This window comes from Quercus robur, chromosome 10 (genome assembly GCF_932294415.1).
Source record: "Quercus robur chromosome 10, dhQueRobu3.1, whole genome shotgun sequence".
Lineage (NCBI taxonomy): Eukaryota > Viridiplantae > Streptophyta > Magnoliopsida > Fagales > Fagaceae > Quercus > Quercus robur.
This window is the reverse complement of record NC_065543.1, coordinates 36,686,808-36,706,036: the sequence shown is the minus strand read 5'-3', so window position 1 is coordinate 36,706,036 and position 19,229 is coordinate 36,686,808. Positions and strand designations below refer to the sequence as shown.

Here is a 19,229-nt window from a genome sequence, read left to right as displayed (position 1 = left end):
TAATTACACACAGCCTTGCACTTTATCCATGTGAAAACACTTAGAAATATTCAAAATTCTCAGTTTTCGATCGATTGAATGTATGTCTCGATCGGTCGAAAAAATTAAAAAATTGTCACAAAACAATCTGCCTAGCTCGATTGGTACTCGATCGCTTCTCAATCAATCGAAAAAGAACATTCGATCGATCGACTAGCAATCAAATCTCAATTGAATCAAACAGATTGGTCACTGTTTCACTCGATCAATTGAAAGCAATTTTCGATCGATCGAATCTTGTGAAACTTGAATTTTCCAAAATTTTTCTTAAGTAGTTGTCAACGGTTTTTCATGATCAAACAACCATCATATGAATATGATAGACATAGATTGATATCAAAACTGAATTCCATTGATGTTATAGCCTTAAAGCTCAATTTAACATACTTAAACTTGAACTTAAACAACATCATAACATCAATATCAGTTTTCATCAAACAAAAAAACAACATCATAACATCAATATCAGTTTTCATCAAACAAAAATTTCAACAACCATGCAGAAAATTAAATATATAATCTTCTAACAACATGAAATTATTAGCTCTACTTCCAAAACTCACAAAGCATGTTATACAGATTCAAAATTGAAGATCGCTCTAATACCAATTGATGGAAAAACATATGTTTGTATCGCATACAAAACATACGCGGCGGAAAATTAACGAATCTACTTTATTTGCAATTGATAACATGTATTATGTAAATTTCAGAATATAAGAACAAGATAGTATACCTTGGTGCGGTGAAATTCAAAACAAAAGATTAAAAGTACTCAGGAACACTTTTAATCTTCACTCCAATTCCATTTATGCCCAAGAAGTGTGATTTCTCAATCAATTTATATGTTGTGTTCAAGGGAGAATTAGAGAGTGTCCAACACTCACATACATACCATTTCATTCACTTATAAAATTTTGTATGTTTCTCTCCTTATAACTGATTATCTAATTGGGCTAACCTTTTGGGCCTTTCCAATTGGGCTTTAGTATGTGGCTTGGAATGGGACCAAAAGGGAACGAATAAGACAATAGCTCCAATGGGCCTTAGGCTTTTTTGTCAACTCTTGACAAGTTCAAAGTTACCATTAATTATATTTTCAACTCTTGACAAATCTAAAGTTACCATTAATTATATTTAATAACACCATATAAATATAATTGCACTCTAGGCCTTATTAATAAATCATATCCCAAGACTTTATTCTACATGCAACCCCTTCATAAAATATTCATAGTAATACAAAATCATGAATGTAGACTGCCACTTTGAAAATCACTACATCTTAATTATTGAGTACCCGATTTAATCCTTTAAATTATTCATCATATATTTATGAAATTCAATTTCATAAATATATACTTTAGTAACTCTACTAAAATAGTTGGGCCTAACATTCTGAATAACCAAATCCAATAAATTTATATCAAGAGAATATTTTATATCTGCATTAAGAGATTATGATTTCCATTTTGAGAATATATGTTCCATCAATACTAAATGTGACCGCCCAACATATTGTGATTTTGATCTTGACTTTAGATCTCACTACCTCATAAATAAATATTTGAATTGCCTATTTTCAATTAGTAACATATCAATTTATAAGCTTAATGTAGTGAAATTTGTAATACCACTAGCACTACTAAAAAGAAAAGAGTCCGCCCCAAAGGATTTATTTTTTGCCATTTTAAATTAGCCGAAGTCTGAGACTGACACGTTATTAGGAGTTTGTAACTGCAAAACTCATTTAAAGCAATTGGAGATCAAAACAAAGCCAAACAATACATAAAATTGAATGTAGAGTGGCATTCATAGTTTGTTTACAACTTACAACTATTCTTTGTTAATTGTTAGATAAAAAAACTCCGTGCCTTTCTACTTCCTGGCATTAGGAAAATCCCCAAAACACTAATCAGCATTAGAAATTGACAATTTCGGGTGGGACAATGCATGTTATCCAAAAGATAAAGAGAAAAACAATGAATAATTACAACACAATATTTCTCTCTTCCTTTTTTGGTATTGCTCGAATAATTCTGTATATTTATATACAAAAGCACAGAGAAAACAGATGCAAACCAACAGGGAAATTGAAAAAAAAAAAAAAAAAAAAAACACCCTCAAGGTGGCTCTGTTTGCTTTCACCAGTTTTCCAAACGAAGCATATACCCCAAACTAACCGCTCCTCCATTGTACCAAATTTTAGAACACATATATGTCCAACCAAAACCAGATTTTGGAGAAGCAGTGAGACTCTGCATAACCAATACAGGTTAGAGGGATTAAGATGATTTTTTATCAAAATGATGTGATACACAGGATAACCAATAAAGGTTAGAGGGAACTCATGTAATCTTTTATCAAAGCGAAAATGGGATTGGCATAAGAATATCCCTCCAGTCTCTGGAACATGATTCCATCCATCCTGGCTTGAACTCCCTCAGAATTTGTCAACTCTTGCAGTAGTTCTTTCAGTGTGTTGTCAACTCCAACTAGAGTATTCCCTATGCCACTTAATACCTCTGGTAGTGTTGGGGATGGTCTTGAAAGCTCCACAAGAGTAACCTATATCCGTCCAACCAAATGCATTATAACACATTCTGTAAAGATAGTGAAAGACACAACCACACACTGTTTCTCACTTATAATATGTATGACGACGTGATTACAGATCCAAAACCAATGTATGTGCTATAATTATAAGCTGGAGTAGACTAATGAATTTTAGAGAATTAATAATCAGCAGTAGTATTCATCCAAAGCAAATTCAAGACACAAAAGATAAAGAGAGAAGAAAGAAGAAAAATAGTAAACAAAAAACCTGTGTATCTTGAGGTATATTAGCCTTCAGTTTTGCTATAGCAACAGCCCGAGAAAGTCCACCAATAGCATCAACCAAACCTCTTGAAGCTGCATCTTTACCAGTCCAAACCCTCCCTTGTGCAACCTCCTCCATCTTATCTACCTAGCAACAATATAATAGGGACATTGGAGACCGTTCAGATTTTAGGGGGGGGGGGGGGGGGGGGGGGAGGTAAAAAAAAAAAAAACGAAAGCGATTGAAATTATTATTGAAAATTAAAATGACCAACATACAGGCATTGATCTGGAAAAAGCTGCCTTGTCCCGAAATTGCATATATGCATTCTGTGCAGACTTAGCAAAAAGTTCTGCTTCATCTGGTCTGTATATAGAAATTGTAACTAGTCAATTGTAAAATCATAGAGGGGTAAACTAATTTTGCATTTAATGCACACCTTAAATTACAAAATTCTGCAATCAACACCCTTATTAGAGGTACATTGGCAATGTTCACTCCACCATCCAAATTGGCATTTAAATTAATAATTTAATGAGCAGATTAATCTCAGATTAGTGAGTTGATTGTGGAAATATTTTGGTTTGGGATGCACATTGCAAATGCTCTCATGATTAGGGTGGATATTTCCCATTCTACAATTCTCTTATATCTGGAAACAAGATAAACACTGTTAAGTGTATGGAATGGTAATTTCAGCACCCCAGAGTAAAAGATCACACTCAATTTCTTATTTCAAAGCCTTGTTCGCTATGAGAGAGAGAGAGAGAGAGAGAGCTACATATATAAAAATACAGTTCCTCTTTTGATATAGAAATAGACAAAAATTTTGGGATCTCACTATACCCTTCTTGAACTTTGTTATTGATTTGGCATCCTGGATAATGATATATTAAGAAAACCCAATTATTGAAGGACATCTAGTATTTGTGTCATTATAACTATGGGTCATCATAATACTTAGATATATATATATATTTTTTATAAGTAATATAACTTAATTGAAAAAAGAAACCAATGCAAAAAACCAAAGCACATAGGCAGTATGAATACTTGGAAATATGAATTCTATATATAGTTGATATATTAAGGATCATGGATTTGTTTGGGCATTTCTAATGTCCATTTCATCCATAACTTCTCACATTTAAACCAATATTAATGATTGGGCATAACTGCATAATCAAGGAAACAAAATGATCTACACAAAATAGGCTTACATGGTTGGTGGAAGACTCATTCAGGTTTCAATTTGAACATGAGATTTATATGGACAAAAGAATACTTTCCGTTCCTGTTTCACAAAGGAAATGTAAAGCTAGCAATTGAACAAGGCCTATTTACCTTAAAGGTCTTTGATCCGCTGCAAGGAGCTCAGCATATTTTCCCCTCGATAAGATTTCTTTGTTGAAACCAATCTTTTCATACAGCTTCCCCAGGTTAAACCTCCCTACAAGCAAAATCACTAACTCATTAACAACTTCTTGCACAAGCCAAATACATTGTATTTAAGAGCCCAGGGAAGGTTTAAATAGAGAGAAAGAGATTGTGTGTGGGTGTCGTTTCAAGGCAACCAAAAGAAGAGAGGGAGAGAGCAAATCAACTTCCAAATGAAAAGCACTTTCTAACCCAGGAGTGATGCACAAACATGAGAAACAGTGTATTGTTGAAAACTTACTCATATGACTTCTTTAGCTATCAGAAAGAAAACAAAACAAAACCAAAAAAAAAAAAAAAAACTCTAGTTACAGATCTTCAAGGCCATTTCTGATTAAGATGTTGATAAGGATCAAAACATTCAATCTTGATCAGCCAAAGTTCAATCATGACTGAGAAAAGGGTAGAAGTAGCCATTTGGAGTGTGACCTTGCAGCTTTTATGGCGCAAGGAGACAACAATATGAGCTTACTTTCAGTCACAATCTTTCATGAGCAAATATTATTTAATTAGAAAAATTATTTGAGATCATTACAAAAGGTAAACAAATATATTCTCTTTGTAGAATTCAATATTTTTTAAATATATGGTATGCTCAGTATTGTGTCTACTATTTAATTAGAAAAATTATTTGAGATCATTACAAAAGGTAAACAAATATATTCTCTTTGTAGAATTCAATATTTTTTAAATATATGGTATGCTCAGTATTGTGTCTACTAATAAGTTTTCATTATGATCGTATTCTTTAGAAAAGGATAGACTCACAACTCTCATATGTGATTTTCCTGTTTTCTTTTGGAATAAAATTTATTTACTTAAAAAAAAAAAAACTAAGGTTCTTCCTTTAGTAATATCTGGAGAATCTACATAAAGAAATTAATCAGAAGGTGTTTTTATTGTAAGAAAGGTTTGACAGAGAAGTCCATATATTTGACTAAACTAACTTAAGCTTCTTGCATATGTCCTCAGTTATATTTCATAAGATGTAATCAAGAATATAAAATAGGTAAAAAGAAAAAATGAATGAGAACCTTTTTCTTTTTAACCAATACCTTCTGCACACATATGTAGGTTTCTTACTGCTATTAGTCTATAACCAACAAAAATTTCTTCTATTTAATATTCTGACCAACATTATATCTCTGAAGTTCACTTTTTTTTTTCTCCTTTCCGTGAAGCATTCTTAGGTTCACCTGTTACAACTCCAATGGAACCAGTCAAGGTTAGATTTTCTGCAACAATGGTCCCTGCTGCCATTGCCATATAGTATCCTCCACTTGCTGCCACATCAGACATTGATGCAATGACAGGTTTTGATGCAGCCAAAAGTCGGATTTCCCTCCACATTCTGCACAACAAAAACACCAGGGGTTATTAAGCCATAGGATAATTTCTTTAAATAATTCAATAAAAGCAACCAATGCCCCTTTGCCAATCTTCATATCTTATTCCTCAACTCTCCTTTTGTCTTCTTGTTCAAATTTTTTTATCAGTTGGCATTGCTTGGAAGGTTGGTTCTTTGATTTAAAATACCAATTGCATACAAACTAGGTTTGAAACTTTTGACAGACTCCAGAAGTGTAATGGACTGGATAAGTTTTTAACAATGGCAGATGACTACATAAGTGCTGCTACCAGAAGCAACACAGAAACTAAATTTAAAGAGTAAGCGGGAAGGCCTGTAAACAGTCGCCATGGTCAGCACCACAAAAACAGCTTTTATTCAGAGAAATGTGTATTTTTTGTCCTATGCCTACCTCCACTTTGCCTTATTAAATCTAACAGTAGGGTTCCACAGTCCATACTTTTGATTGACATCAAACAAGTAGACACAGAATGTTTACCGCCACTGTGCCTCAATATTATACAATAGCCATAGTCCACACAGGGTATGTTTGGAACGGAGGGGGATGGAGGAAGAGAAGTTCCCTTCTCCTCTCCCTACATCTCCCTCCATCCATAGGGACAAGTTTCAGAGTCACAAAAGCTTAGTGGGAGGACAATAAATTCTCGACTGTTTTGGTGCCTAATGAGAAACTACTGCAGGTTTTGAGAGTAGGACATCTCTTGGTCTTAGTTTGCAAGCTAGATGTTGAAAAGGCAATCATGTTAATTGGGGTGTATTAGTTTTGGGGCAATGCATCAAAGATGAAACACTTTTGGATTTCCACTATCAAGATTTAATTTCTTGTGAACAGAACTACCACTCTTCAACCTTCTCATTAGCCACAGTCCACACTTGTTTCAGAGTCACAGAACACCTAGTGGGAGGACCATAAATTCTAGACTCTATTTTGGTGCCTAATGAGAGACTAATGCGAGTTTTGAGAGCAGGAGTCTTGGCCTTAGTTTGCAAGCTATGCAGAAAAAGAGATCATGTTAAATTGGAGTGAATTAAATTTGGGGAGATACAACAGAGATTAAACACTTTTGGATTTCCATGATCGAAAGATTTAGGATTAATTACAGTTTACCCACGTGGTTAGGCCCATTTTAATAGTGCCTACCCGTAGTTTGGATTTTGTCACTTTACTCACTTGAGGTGGCCTCGTTAGGTCTCTATAACCCACCTTTCACTTCACCAACCAGAAAAAAAAAATAATAATAAAATAAATAAAAAACAAATAAATGAAGATCTAAAAGTTAGGGTTTTGTAAAAAGAACTGACAGGCAACAACAACAACCCACAAACCGAAGAAGCAACAACAACCTCCATCCACACCAAACCCAAACCAAAAGAACCCCCAATCTCAATTACCAACCTACATCCACAACACCAGTCAAATACTACAACCTACAAATTCAGGGGGGATTTTGGCTAGGAAGCTTCAGAGAAGAGATCAAGATGAAAAAAAGGAACGAACTGCCACCCGTGGAGAACTGAACTTGAATTTGGCCATGGCAGATTGGTGGAGAGAGAACTGAACTTGTGGGTCTTTTGTTATGAAAAATAGAGAAAGTTGGAACCGGTTTAAGCAGCACCGCCAACACTTAAGATGGAGCACAGCCCAATTTCCCACTTTTTAAGCAAAACTCATATTGAAATTTCACATATTAAGCTTCTCTGATTTGGTGGAGAGAGATGCCTTTGTCAAGTATAGAGAGAACAGATTGACAGTGGTTTACTTTACACACGGAAGAAATAGTGGAAGAGACAGATTGTTAGGGCTCCGTTAGCAACCAAAAAAAGTGTTTTAGTTTGGAGTAGAAATAAATTTAAAACTTGAAACTACCGAATCCACCAATAAAAAAAGCCATACAGAGAAACCAAAACCCCAACTGCCACTTTTCTCCTTTCTCATATTAACACCAATATGATTCAATGAGGTCAAGGACTTACTCTCATTCTTGAAACTCAACACAGTTTGTGAGGAAGCCCAATGTCCTAACATTGAAGAGCGTTGGAATGGAGGTGGAGATGGAGATGGTATTGCAACTGCAACTATTATGCTTCTTGGGTACACTTGTACACATGGATGTTGATTCGGTGCTGTCAAAAATGGTAGAACCTGCTGCTCCTAATCCTATGAACCTCAGAACACTGCTGAGGCTTTACTGAATTAGGGATATTAATTTTTACCAAACCCTATATTTAGATCCTTTTAAAAGGTGAAGTGATGAGGTGGGTTATAGAAACCTAACGGAGGCCATTTCAAGGGGGTAAAGTGACACAGTCCAAACCATGGGTGGGCACTATTAAAATGGGCCTAACCATAGGTGGGTCAACTGTAATTAACCAGAAGATTTAATTTCTTGCAAACAGAACTACTGTCACTCTTCAACAGTTTGATAGGACTAAGGCAAGGTAATCCACATTCGCAGCTTTTCTCTATTCTTGTTAGGGAATTTTTCAGCATACGTTGGCTAGAGAAGCAGAGGACAGTTTATATCAAGCTTTACCTTTGGTAATAATAATACAAATCGAGTGCTGGTGACTTCAAATTCTACGTGCAGATGACACTACTATTATTTCGGGGCTGATATAAACTTTCTAAGATGTCTACTCATACATTTTTAAGTAGTTACAAATATGAGGATTATTTTTGAGAAAAAAGAATTAGTTTCAGCGGGTGCTCCAGAGGAGGAGGTCTTGCAGAGGTTTTAAGATTTGGGGCAGGCTTCCTTCTCACATATTGACTCCCATTGGGAGCGTTGTGGGATCTTTTATTACCCAATATGAGGTTTAGTGTGTAAAAAAATTGACAGAGAATAATGAATCACCAAAGAGTAGATTATAAAGAAAACAAAACATAATAGGCAACTTGTCTACAAAATAGCCACTATCTTAGTTCAGGTATCAATGGATTCATAACACATATAGAGAGGTAAAATATTCCAGAACTTACAAATCAGAAGCAAGAGCATCACCTCCAGGGCTGTCAATTCGGATTATTGCTGCCTTGTATCTTTTAGACTCTGAAGGTGAGGCAAAGGGGGGAAAAAACAGATGACTGGAAAAATAATTTATGACTATGCAAATATTGGGTAACTAAAAACAGAAAGCAAGAATACAGACATTAAATTCAAACTAAGCAACCCCAAGTAGATGAGACATGATCCTTGTAGACTTCATGCTTTGCTCTTAGACCTCCAAAAGCAAAAATTATAGATGAATGTTGTGGATGCATATGGACATTACCATTTATTCAAATGAATAGCACTAACTCACTTTGTTCTTTTCTTTTACATTAGCAGTTTTTTAGATACCTAACCAGAGGTCTTCTCAAAGTCAAGTTGCACATTATGTGTTTTTCTTTCATTGTATCTTCGAATGGTTCCCCATGTTTTCACAACGTATAGCATGGAATAAGTGTATACTGTCACATAGTTTCTATTTAACATGTGATGACTGTTAACATGAACATAATTGGTATGCCACCATCTCAAAAGGCAAGGTCACATCTTAAGATCAAGTTGATCATCCAAAGAAAGAAAAAGAGCATTAGATCAAGAAAAGTGGAATTATAAGATAATGTATTACCTCTCACTGTACGAATCTTCTCAATGAACTGCTCCCCAACAATACCTGAACCAGAGACACTTAATGGACTTCGTACACGACTAATGCTCCCTGAGGCTCTGATTACAGCTATTTGGTCTTTACCACCAGATAAACCGAGAGTCCATTTTCTAACTCTAGAGTATTTTCTGTAAGGTTAATATTCACATCTTTAAACATCCAAGTGATTGAACCAATGGAAGTCTTAGATTGGTCACAAGTCACACACAGAAAAATGAAGATGTTCATATATCACTAATACAAAATAGATAAGACAACAATGATTGCACACGTGTCAGTGTGTGTGAGGCAAAGAAAGTTAGCTCTTAGAGTGCTATGAATTTCTGTAAAAAAACCTTAATGCACCTTGCAGTGTAAATCTAAACCATTAATAATGCTTACATATCAAACAAAAACAAAAAAGTCGCATGGATATGTTAGGATAATGGTTAAGTGATTAATATACAATTTTCTAATAGTTTAAGTTTTTGGAACAATTAGTAATTTAACATGGTATTAGAGCAAAAGATCCTAAGTTTGATTCCTATCTCTACTCTATCTCCCATTTCAAATGTTAAAAATCTTACCTGTTGGCCCTGCTTATTAAGGAGGAGTTTAGGCCCACATGTGAGGGTAAGTATTAGGATAATGGTTAAGTGATTAAATTCACCATTACCTATAGTTTAAGATTTTGGGACAATTAGTAATGGAGTGTTAGGATAATGGTTAAGTGATTAAATTTATCATTTCCTAATAGTTTAATCTTTTGGGACAATCAATAATTTAACAATATATATGGAAATACAAAACATGAGAATTATTCCTCAGACAACTTGTTGAGAAATTTAAATCGTAAAAGAATTAAAAATTCAAATAAGAGGTAAGTGAAGCCCCATGACTAGTATTCACCCAAAATATTTAAAAGCTAAAACAGCAGGATGTTGAAATCATTTTTTATATGACAGATTATGATACAGCAATCAAATACAGTTGGATGAACAATCTAAAGATTAGATGTCTAAACAACAGAAAGTAACAGGCATTTTTTTTTTAATTAAAGAAAATGACAGCTTTAATTGGGAGGAAGGGGTTGTCAATTTGCCAAAAATGACTCCGGGAAACAATACACTCCATTAAAACACACTTGTAGGCCTCCAATAATAAGTTGACTACCTGTAATCAATCATAGGGACCTGTTTATCCTTAGGTAATCCTAGTTTCTCCCTCAACATTGAAATAACCTGCAAGGACTAAATGTTACTAAAAACCACCTGAAATCATCATATCAATCAAGTGGGAAAAAAAAGCATTACTGTTTTATGGACACAAACCATTCCCAATACCAATGGCTGTCACACTGATACTATTTAACAGAAACTATTGAACAGGTATTAATGGACAACATATGATCAAATTTAACAAAAATATGATATATACATGTCTGAAAATTTGTAGGTTCCATTTAGACTTGATAATTACTATGCATTAGAAGCTCTACCTATAACTTATCTGAAGGAGCATGGAGGGGCACCAAGTTTTAGAAAACCTTCTCAAGTGGCTGTTAGTATAATGTCATTAAAATCTTGTAGACCAAACACTAAATGAAAATGCTACCCGAGTAACTTCACTCTCCAGATATTTTTAAAAATTCTTAATAAGTGCAGTTGCAGATATTGATTCTTCCACATAAACTTCAAGCCCAGGCTTCTAAGCCAAAAGGAGTAGAATTCTATACCTCGTCATCATAATGTATGTTTGTTATCCAGCCCTCTTCTTTCAGCCTTTCTACTTGGTAAACACCATCATTAATGAAGTTCTCAAGATCTTCCCTTGTCTTTCCTGCAGAATTTGCTGAAGCCTGTGAGTTTATTTAATACTTGAAGATTGAGAAAAGCATCAGATGCAAAGCTACCTTTTGTTGAAGAAACTTTATCCAGCCAATTCCCATAGATATTTTCGAGCAATGCAGTCAGCATCTCACAATTTTCCTTAGACATTGTTTTGCGTATAAGTTGATCCCCTGCACTTTTGTATTTGCCAAACCTTTGCACTTCTGGCCCAATTCCTACATTGTCAAAGACACCTACAAAACAAAAATTTTGAAACCTCTATCAAATAATACAATTGGAGCCATAAGTTAGCTCAGACTACATTTTTTAATTAGTGGAAAATTAGGACTGGACTTTTGTATATGTTCCATTAAAAAAATTATGCAAGAGCATAAGACTCTAAATACTTATCTTACAAGCCTCCATAAGATGCACATGTGAGCACTTGGGATTAAACAACTACTATAAAATGAAATTTCTTTTCTATTTAAAATTGAGTGACAATAAAAGAGCCAAGGCCACGCTGTCCATATTTCAATGATCAATTTATGTAATTAACAAAACTTCACAACACTAATTACTGGAGAGGATTACATCCTAGTGCTCCTAAGTATTTTCCCATTTTATTTTGACATTCATGTGAAAACATAGAAAGTGGTAAATCTCAGCTGTAAAGAACCCAAATGATGTTACAGAATATGGAGATAAAATTAGAACCGATGAATACTGTCCAAATAATCTGACCATGTTATTTAAAAAATATTTATAACTAGTTCCATGACACCCAAGGCTACAATAAAGAGCAACATAGCTAACAAGGAAAACTGATTTGTGATGGCAGCAGAATCAGCCTGTTCTCCATTTTAGACATTAGTTGCAAGTTCAGGCAAGCGAAACAAAGATAGAATACCTGCAAGGATACATATTTGTACATGCAAGCTTTTGGAAATGATGAATTTAATTGTTTTAACCAGCATTCTAACACTCTCCTCATGTTTGGACCCAAACTGCCCTTGATAAATGGGGTCCGACATGTGGGTTTTTTAATTTTCAAATGAGTCATATTGTAGAGATGGGGTTCGAACTCAGAAGCACATATGATATCATGATAAATTACTACTTGTCCAAAATCTTAAGTTATTAAGAAATAATGAATATAATCATTAACCATTATTCTAACAAAAACTATACAAGAACTAGCAAAATCAACTTACCTCTAAGGAATGATGCTTGAACCGTTAAACCGAACAAAGAAAAATAAGCACTTGAAGGGGCATATATCTCTTCACATGCACAGGCAAGGTAATATTCTTTCTCACGACATGCAGGGACATATGCCACAATGAATTTGCCTGCATTTGAAGTATAAATAAAGATCAACGTTACTGGTTGTAGTAATAGATAATTTGCTGGCTGATCACGATAGAAACTTGAAGTTTCAAAGACATAACTCAGCTATCTAGTTAACGAGGTATCTAGTACTTTGGACATAACAAACAAAATCATGACCTTGTGATGAAAAGAAGATAGAAGAACTAAAAAGGTATAAAATGCTTCTTACTTTAAGATGATACAAACACAACTCCAATTAAAAAGAAGCGGTGCACCTGAACGACCAAAGAAGAGAAATGCCCGTCATTTAGGTGCATACATACCACAATAAGCTCTAACTCATATGGCACTTCTTTCTCCCATAAAAATAGGTGGATGATGAGGTTGTGGGTTCAAAACCCACTAGGTGCATGTGTAATTGACCATTTAAAAAAAAAAAAATATATATATATATATATATATGTGCACACAAACACTAAGTTAATCTCTTTTCTAATGAGTTCTAGCTCAAATGGCATCCCCGCTCCTTGTAAGAGTAAGGCTAAGGGTAAGGTTGAGGGTCAAGGTGAGGTCATGGATTCAAGACTGTGCACGTATAACTTACAAATTAAAAACAAATAGCGAAGCTCTTCAGGTGCATGCATACACATGAACCAAGCCTCTTCAAGCACATGCAAACCATGTCTAATCAAATAGTTCACTGCTGTCCCATAAAAAAAAAAAAAGTTCACTGCTGCTGTATGCTGCATGTGTGTGTGTTAGTGTACTCGGGAGCCAGCACTTCTTTTTTACAACTACAATAACCATACATACTCCATCAAAATTCCAAAGACAAAGAATTGATGGAGGGTTAGGTCATGCGTTCAGAAGGATTATCCAAGTATTATGAGAAAAATAAATAGCAAGATGGTACTACCTGATTTCTTGAAATCGAAAATATGCCTTCGGATTTCTTCAACTTTGCCCCAGCCACAACTCAAGGTTTCAATATGAAGATAGATACCAGAAATGCGTGGATCATATGCTGCTTTTACAATGTTCTCACAAATTTGAGGTAGAGATAGTCCTGAAGAGAAACGGCTCTTTAGCTGATCAGATATCTGAACATAAGAAAGAGCAACACAATTTCAACTTCTAAAATAAAACATATATTCGGCATCTATTAGCCTAAGATAGATTGTATCATAGTATCAGAGTCGACACTACACAGTCCAAACAAAAAATGGCGGTAGATTATCATATAGATGCCGCTTCATTTGTTTCCATGGAAAGCATTTTCTGATTTTTGGTATAGTGAAAACACAAGTCAATGGAAAATGTTTTCTATGATCGATAGAAAACAAGCTCAATAGAGTGGGATTTTTTTTTTCTTTCTAAAATGTCACATACTCAACAAAACACCACAAATGTTTTCTAGCTCATTTTCAAGGTCTCAACAAAATGAGTCATTTTCAATGTAATGTTCAACCATTGTTGAAATTGAACCTAGTGTAAATTATCACAAGTATAACCAGAGATAATCGAAGACCAAATACACCTAGCCTTCACTTAGAGCAGACTGAGCTGTAAATTTTCTTGTTTAAACTTTTCATAATAAATATATTAACACAACTGGCAAAAAAATCAAAACAAAACAAACAAAATTGTTGAGCAATTCAATCGTGACGAAATGATTATCATCTAATATGCTCAAATTACAGTAATCTAATCACAGCCTGTTTCGCTCTGCTCTTTTAAGCTAATTTTTTTTTTTTCAAATTATAAAAATGGAGAAAGAAAAGCAAAGCAACCTGGCCGCGAATGTTCATGGTCAAGACGGTGCCTTTGCGAACTCGCTCCCAAGGCAAAGCAGTGAGCATCTTGAGCTTGACAGTGAACTTCTTCCACCAGTTAAACTCTTCAAACTGAAATTCACCGCTTGGATACTCTGAATCTTTAACACTACTACTCTCGCTACTATTAATCTTCTTCGTCTTCCCTTCCTCATTTCCTGATTTCTCTGCTTCTTCTTCTTCTTCTTTGCTTTTGGTTTCGGAGGAGTCGAATGCGCGGGCGGAAAAGGTTCGGAGGGGAAGGGAAGGAGAAGGAGAGGGAGGAGAGACGAAGAGGGAAAGAGAGAAGCGGTGATGATGGAATTGGGGAGAAGAGAGAGAGGGGAGAGGCTTGGAGTTGGAGAGGAAAGAAGTGAGGGTTTGGCGATGGAAATAGGTGATATGGGGAGTGTGGAGAAGAAGGAGCCTCGACATTTTTGCGAAACAGATTTTCAAATTTGTGTGCGTGTCTCCTTGGAGGAAGGAAGAGCAAGAAGGAAGAGTGGAAGAGAGCAGAAGATGGAAAAGAAAGAATAAAAAAAAGGGTGAAATTTCGTCCACGTCGTCGGGGTTTTGGACTGTCACGTGTCACTTCCTTGTGCTTACACTCGTTTTAGCACGTACACTACTAAACTACTAGGATTTATCCTTTTTTTTTTTTTTTTTAATAAAAATATTTCTCCAATATAAAACTTTATTGAAGCCACAAGCTCAAAATATTTTTCTTACTTAAGTTTTCAACAGATACATTTAGACTTCAAATTATTTTGCTCTCTCAATTATCAAATTATAAAATAAATATTTATAATATATCACTTTTTGTAAGAATATATATAATCCGTTAAAAAAATGTATAAATTTATTAGTTGAGAAGAGAGAATTTGAGCTTTTGATGTCTCTCTTAAGAACACCAAAAGGTATTAAGTAAATTACAAAATATTTAGTGAAATAAAAGGTTTTTATTTAATAACTATGACAATTTTATATCAATATCGATGTAGGAGATAATCTACTATTTAATTTTTTTAATTTATTAATTTAGGCATTTTTTATGTAATTTTTGTTATTTTAGATCTAGGGCATTTATTTCCTTGATTTTAGGGACTTGTTTAGTCAAGTTTTGTAGGTTTTTCTAGCCGCTTTAGGTTTTTTAACCACTTAGGTTTTCTTTTTACTATTTAAACGCATTGTAGTCTCCAAAGGCAATTCAGTTTTCAAATTATATTTATTAAGACTTTTGTCTATTGTTTTTTCTAGTGGATTCCAGATTTATTATCTTGTGGATTCAAAGAACCTCCCATGGATGTAAGGTATATTACCAGAAATGAACAATTTAGTTTCTATTCCATCAAAGAAGATATTGTGTGTGTGTGTGTGTGTGTGTGCTTTTTTTTTTTTTTTTTTTTTTTTTTTTTCAGATTTTCACAACTTAAAATACGATATCCAATATTCAAATTGCATGTTCTAATCTAAGGGCTTTGCTTCTCCTTCTTCTTCTTCACACTCTTAACAGTTTCAGAAAGAGGGTTCAAATTGTGAATGGTTGGGTGGTTGCCCCTCTCTGAACCCAATGATTTCATCAACTTAGCCCTTCAAATCAACCACCCATGACCCTTCTCTTCTAAACCCTACACCCAAAGATCAATATCAAAAAAAAAAAAAAAAAAATATTGCATGTTCTAAATCAATGCAATCATTCTATAAAATATACCTTTTTGAGTAACCAATATATGATTGCAAATTTGATGTGATCATTAGTGTTGTCAAATATAATATTGCAACATAACATTTTTTACAATTTTTATTTTTATTTTTTTAATGTATGTTACAAATTTACAGTGATTGTTGTAATTAGAATATAATAAAAGTGGTATATATTAGTGATGGGCCAAGATAAATTTTATGTTGCTCTAATAACAATATATCATGTTAATAGTTGTAAAAAATATTATATTCCTACCATTTCTTAGTTGAAAATGAATAATGGTAGAGATAAGAGTTTATGAGTGTTGAGGTACATTTTTTTCACTCATGCCACATGCTCCAATCCTATTTAATCCTATTTATTTATTCACCAAAATATCACTCATAAATTATTTTGGGCCTCCATGAATATTTTTCATCTCATTGGCCTACAAATATTTTCTATCTCATTATTTAAATTGGGCCACGATATAAACCATCACAAAAAGCCTAAAAACTCATATATTATCCAATTTTATTATCATTATTTAACTAAGTCCAATTTACGTTGACATTATTAAAAGCTTAAGCTAGCTACTTGGCACTATTTAGTAAAAAGCCCAAGGATATCATATTTGGCAAAATACTATATCACAAGTATTTCACTTAAAGTCCAATGATGAACAATGCTTTAAGTTCTTAAACTCATTATTATAATATTACAAGCCCATTGAATCTATCTTACAAAACTCATGGTGACTATTTATATTACGTAACACTATTCATTTTTCCAAAACTCATGGTAAATATATATCAAACCCATGAAGAACTATGAATTTTTGTTACTAATATAAAAGCTCATGGAAAGTTATGATTATTTATCTTAAGCCCATGAGATTTATTTATGGGAAAATTACAATTTACCCACCTGTGGTTTGGCCTGTTTTAACAATGCCCACCCGTGGTTTAAAAGTTGTCACTTAACCCATCTGAGGTGGGCTCCGTTAGACCCCCGTTACTCATCTCTGCCCTTTCCGTTAGAAAATCTCATTTACTATATAAGCCAAAATTAGAACACAATTAGAACTCTAAAAAAGGACTGAGCTCTCTCCCTCTCTCTACCTTCGAACCCTCAAAAAATCCCCAAACCCATTTCCGCTATATCAAGATCCCTAAAAAACCCCAAACCCATTTCCCTCTGTACTCCGATTGCCTAAGCTTAATCCCCGAACATGTCTTCTTTAAGTTATTACTCGGGTTCCAGTTACCATTCATGCTCTGCTGATAATTGCCGGCTACAGACTGCTCTGACCTTGAACAATTTTGGGAGAAGGTTTTATGGGTGCAGCTACTATGATGTGGTGAGTAATAGTTGGTTTTCATATTTTTTTTCCTTTTTTAGTTTTTTTTTTTAATTTTTTTATTTTATTTTTATTTTTTTATTTTTTGGTTTTGTTGGCTTTATGAATAACCCTAATTTGATTTTGTTTGTAGGATGATGAACCTACTTGTAAATACTTTAGGTGGTTGGATGGCAAAACATGTAAGCATGGATCCAAAGTTGCACCCATTGTCCTTGCAAGATTCAGCATGTACAAGAATCAAGCAAGAGTTGCAGAGGAAAAGGAAAAGGAAAATGAGGCTATTGATAGGGAAACAGCAGCTATTGAGAGGGAAAACAAAGCCAAGTGAAGGGAAGAAAAAGCTAGGGTGAGAGAGAGGATAGCTAAAGAGAAGTTACAAAAGTACAAATTTGCACTTGTTGTGTCATGGGAGTTTTTGCTATTTTTTATGTATTTTCTGGTAGAATGGGAGAATTTGGAACAAAGGCATTGTGTCTGCCTTGAAGGCAAGTTGTTGTAGTTATTGTATAGTTTTAGATACCCCCACTTTTGACAAGTGTATTCCATGTATTTGGCACTATGTAATGTTGTTAATTTGAATAGAGTATGCAATTTGTTCTTTATGTGATGTGTTCTTTTTTATGTGATGTGTTCTTTATGTAATTTGTTCTTATTTATGTAATGCTACCTTATTTGTGTAATGTGTTCTTTATGTAATATGATCTTGTAATTTGAATAGAGCATGCTACCTTGTTCATGTAATGTATAATGTTGCCTTGTTTGTGTAATGTATTCTTTATGTAATGTAATCTCGTAATTTGAATAGAGCATGCTGCCTTGTAATGTGTTATTTATGTAATGTGTTCTTGTAATTTGAATAGGATATGCAACCTGTTCTTTATAAAGATTGTGTATGTTGTACATCAATTGGGTAGGAAAGGACATGCACCCCACAAGATTCTGCTTACATTAATTGAAAAAGCATAAAGAAGTATGTTTTCAAGTAAGACCATTCCATACATATATATTAATAAGCATTGTTCAAAAATTGCCAAATTTCATCTAACATTAATGGCTAAACACTATCAAATTTCATCTAACCAAGAGTACCATTTAATACTATATATAATAAGCATTGTTCAAAAACAAGTGGACTCCACCTAACATTAATGGCTAAACACTGGCAAATTACATCTACATAATAGGTGGTTCTGTCCCCACTAAGACAATAACAAAATAACTTTATAGTATAAAGTTCTACATAATAACAAAAAAAACAAAAAAATGTTGACATGCCACTATCAGACAAGCACAATAACAAAAAAAAGTAAAGTAAAGTAAAATTTCTGCTTCCACATTCTCCAATCTTCATTTCCCAAATACCTTGTCCTTGCCTTTGCCCCTGCCTGTTGAGAACATTGCACCAGATGCCTCAGCTCTTATTCCACCTCCTCTCCCATATGAGAACAGATGACTGCTCCCAACTACCCTTGGTGGTACCAACCCCCTTCGAGACTGCAAAATACATAGAAACTCCATATCAAGATCTAATCCAGTATTTTATGTAAGTATAAAGGGTGGTGTTTGTGTTTGTGTTTGTGTTTGTGTATATACCTGAGATAGAGGTTTTCTTGTGTCCCATGTTTCCTTAGGAGTACAAGAGATGGGCTGGAACCATTGAGTTGTGGGTGCTTTACTTGCTGGATCTGCTACAGATGATGGTGGTCTGCTTGAAGCTGAAGTAGATGTTTCAGTTGGCTACCTTAGTGGCTGCTTTTATGGCTGGTTGACTTGCTTGATGGGTGGTTGGCTTTCTTGTTGAATGGCTAGCTAACCCACTTGTTGGTTGACTGGTTGTCTGCTTGGCCTTCTTGTTTACTAGTCCAGGTGGGTGCCTTGCTTGCTGATTGGCTGTATTGTTTGCAGATCTGG

At 34.4% G+C, this 19,229-nt stretch overlaps 1 protein-coding gene and 2 long non-coding RNA genes across 3 annotated transcripts; 1 reads left to right on the top strand and 2 right to left on the bottom strand.

Annotated features, from left to right (window-relative positions):
- Positions 1–1,805: 1,805 nt before the first annotated feature.
- Positions 1,806–14,785, bottom strand: LOC126701648 (serine protease SPPA, chloroplastic). The gene is made up of 13 exons (XM_050399939.1): positions 14,251–14,785; positions 13,377–13,560; positions 12,343–12,480; positions 11,212–11,382; positions 11,035–11,138; positions 10,473–10,540; positions 9,282–9,448; positions 8,647–8,716; positions 5,494–5,648; positions 4,205–4,310; positions 3,139–3,226; positions 2,864–3,007; positions 1,806–2,607 (listed from the first exon to the last, which is right to left on the bottom strand). Exons 1-13 carry the CDS (start codon positions 14,704–14,706, stop codon positions 2,377–2,379), a joined length of 2,082 nt encoding a protein of 693 aa, XP_050255896.1. The 5' UTR covers positions 14,707–14,785; the 3' UTR covers positions 1,806–2,376.
- Positions 4,701–5,130, top strand: LOC126701651 (uncharacterized). The gene is made up of 2 exons (XR_007647446.1): positions 4,701–4,837; positions 4,947–5,130. It is a non-coding gene; the product is annotated as an uncharacterized LOC126701651 (long non-coding RNA).
- A 3,829-nt stretch (positions 14,786–18,614) lies between the features above and the next one.
- On the bottom strand, positions 18,615–19,157 carry LOC126703142 (uncharacterized). Its single transcript, XR_007647947.1, has 2 exons — positions 18,912–19,157; positions 18,615–18,812 (listed from the first exon to the last, which is right to left on the bottom strand). It is a non-coding gene; the product is annotated as an uncharacterized LOC126703142 (long non-coding RNA).
- Between the last annotated feature and the right edge of the window lie 72 nt (positions 19,158–19,229).

Bases quoted from the DNA above. Each gene is read 5' to 3' on its own strand.
- LOC126701648 (XM_050399939.1), bottom strand. From the start codon at position 14,706: ATGTCGAGGCTCCTTCTTCTCCACACTCCCCATATCACCTATTTCCAT. The intron at 12,481-13,376 runs GTAGTACCATCT...CTTCAAATGCAG, and splicing joins TTTCGATTTCAAGAAATCAG to GCAAATTCATTGTGGCATAT. The intron at 5,649-8,646 runs GTAAGTTCTGGA...TTTGTTGTGCAG, and splicing joins GATGCTCTTGCTTCTGATTT to AATGTGGAGGGAAATCCGAC.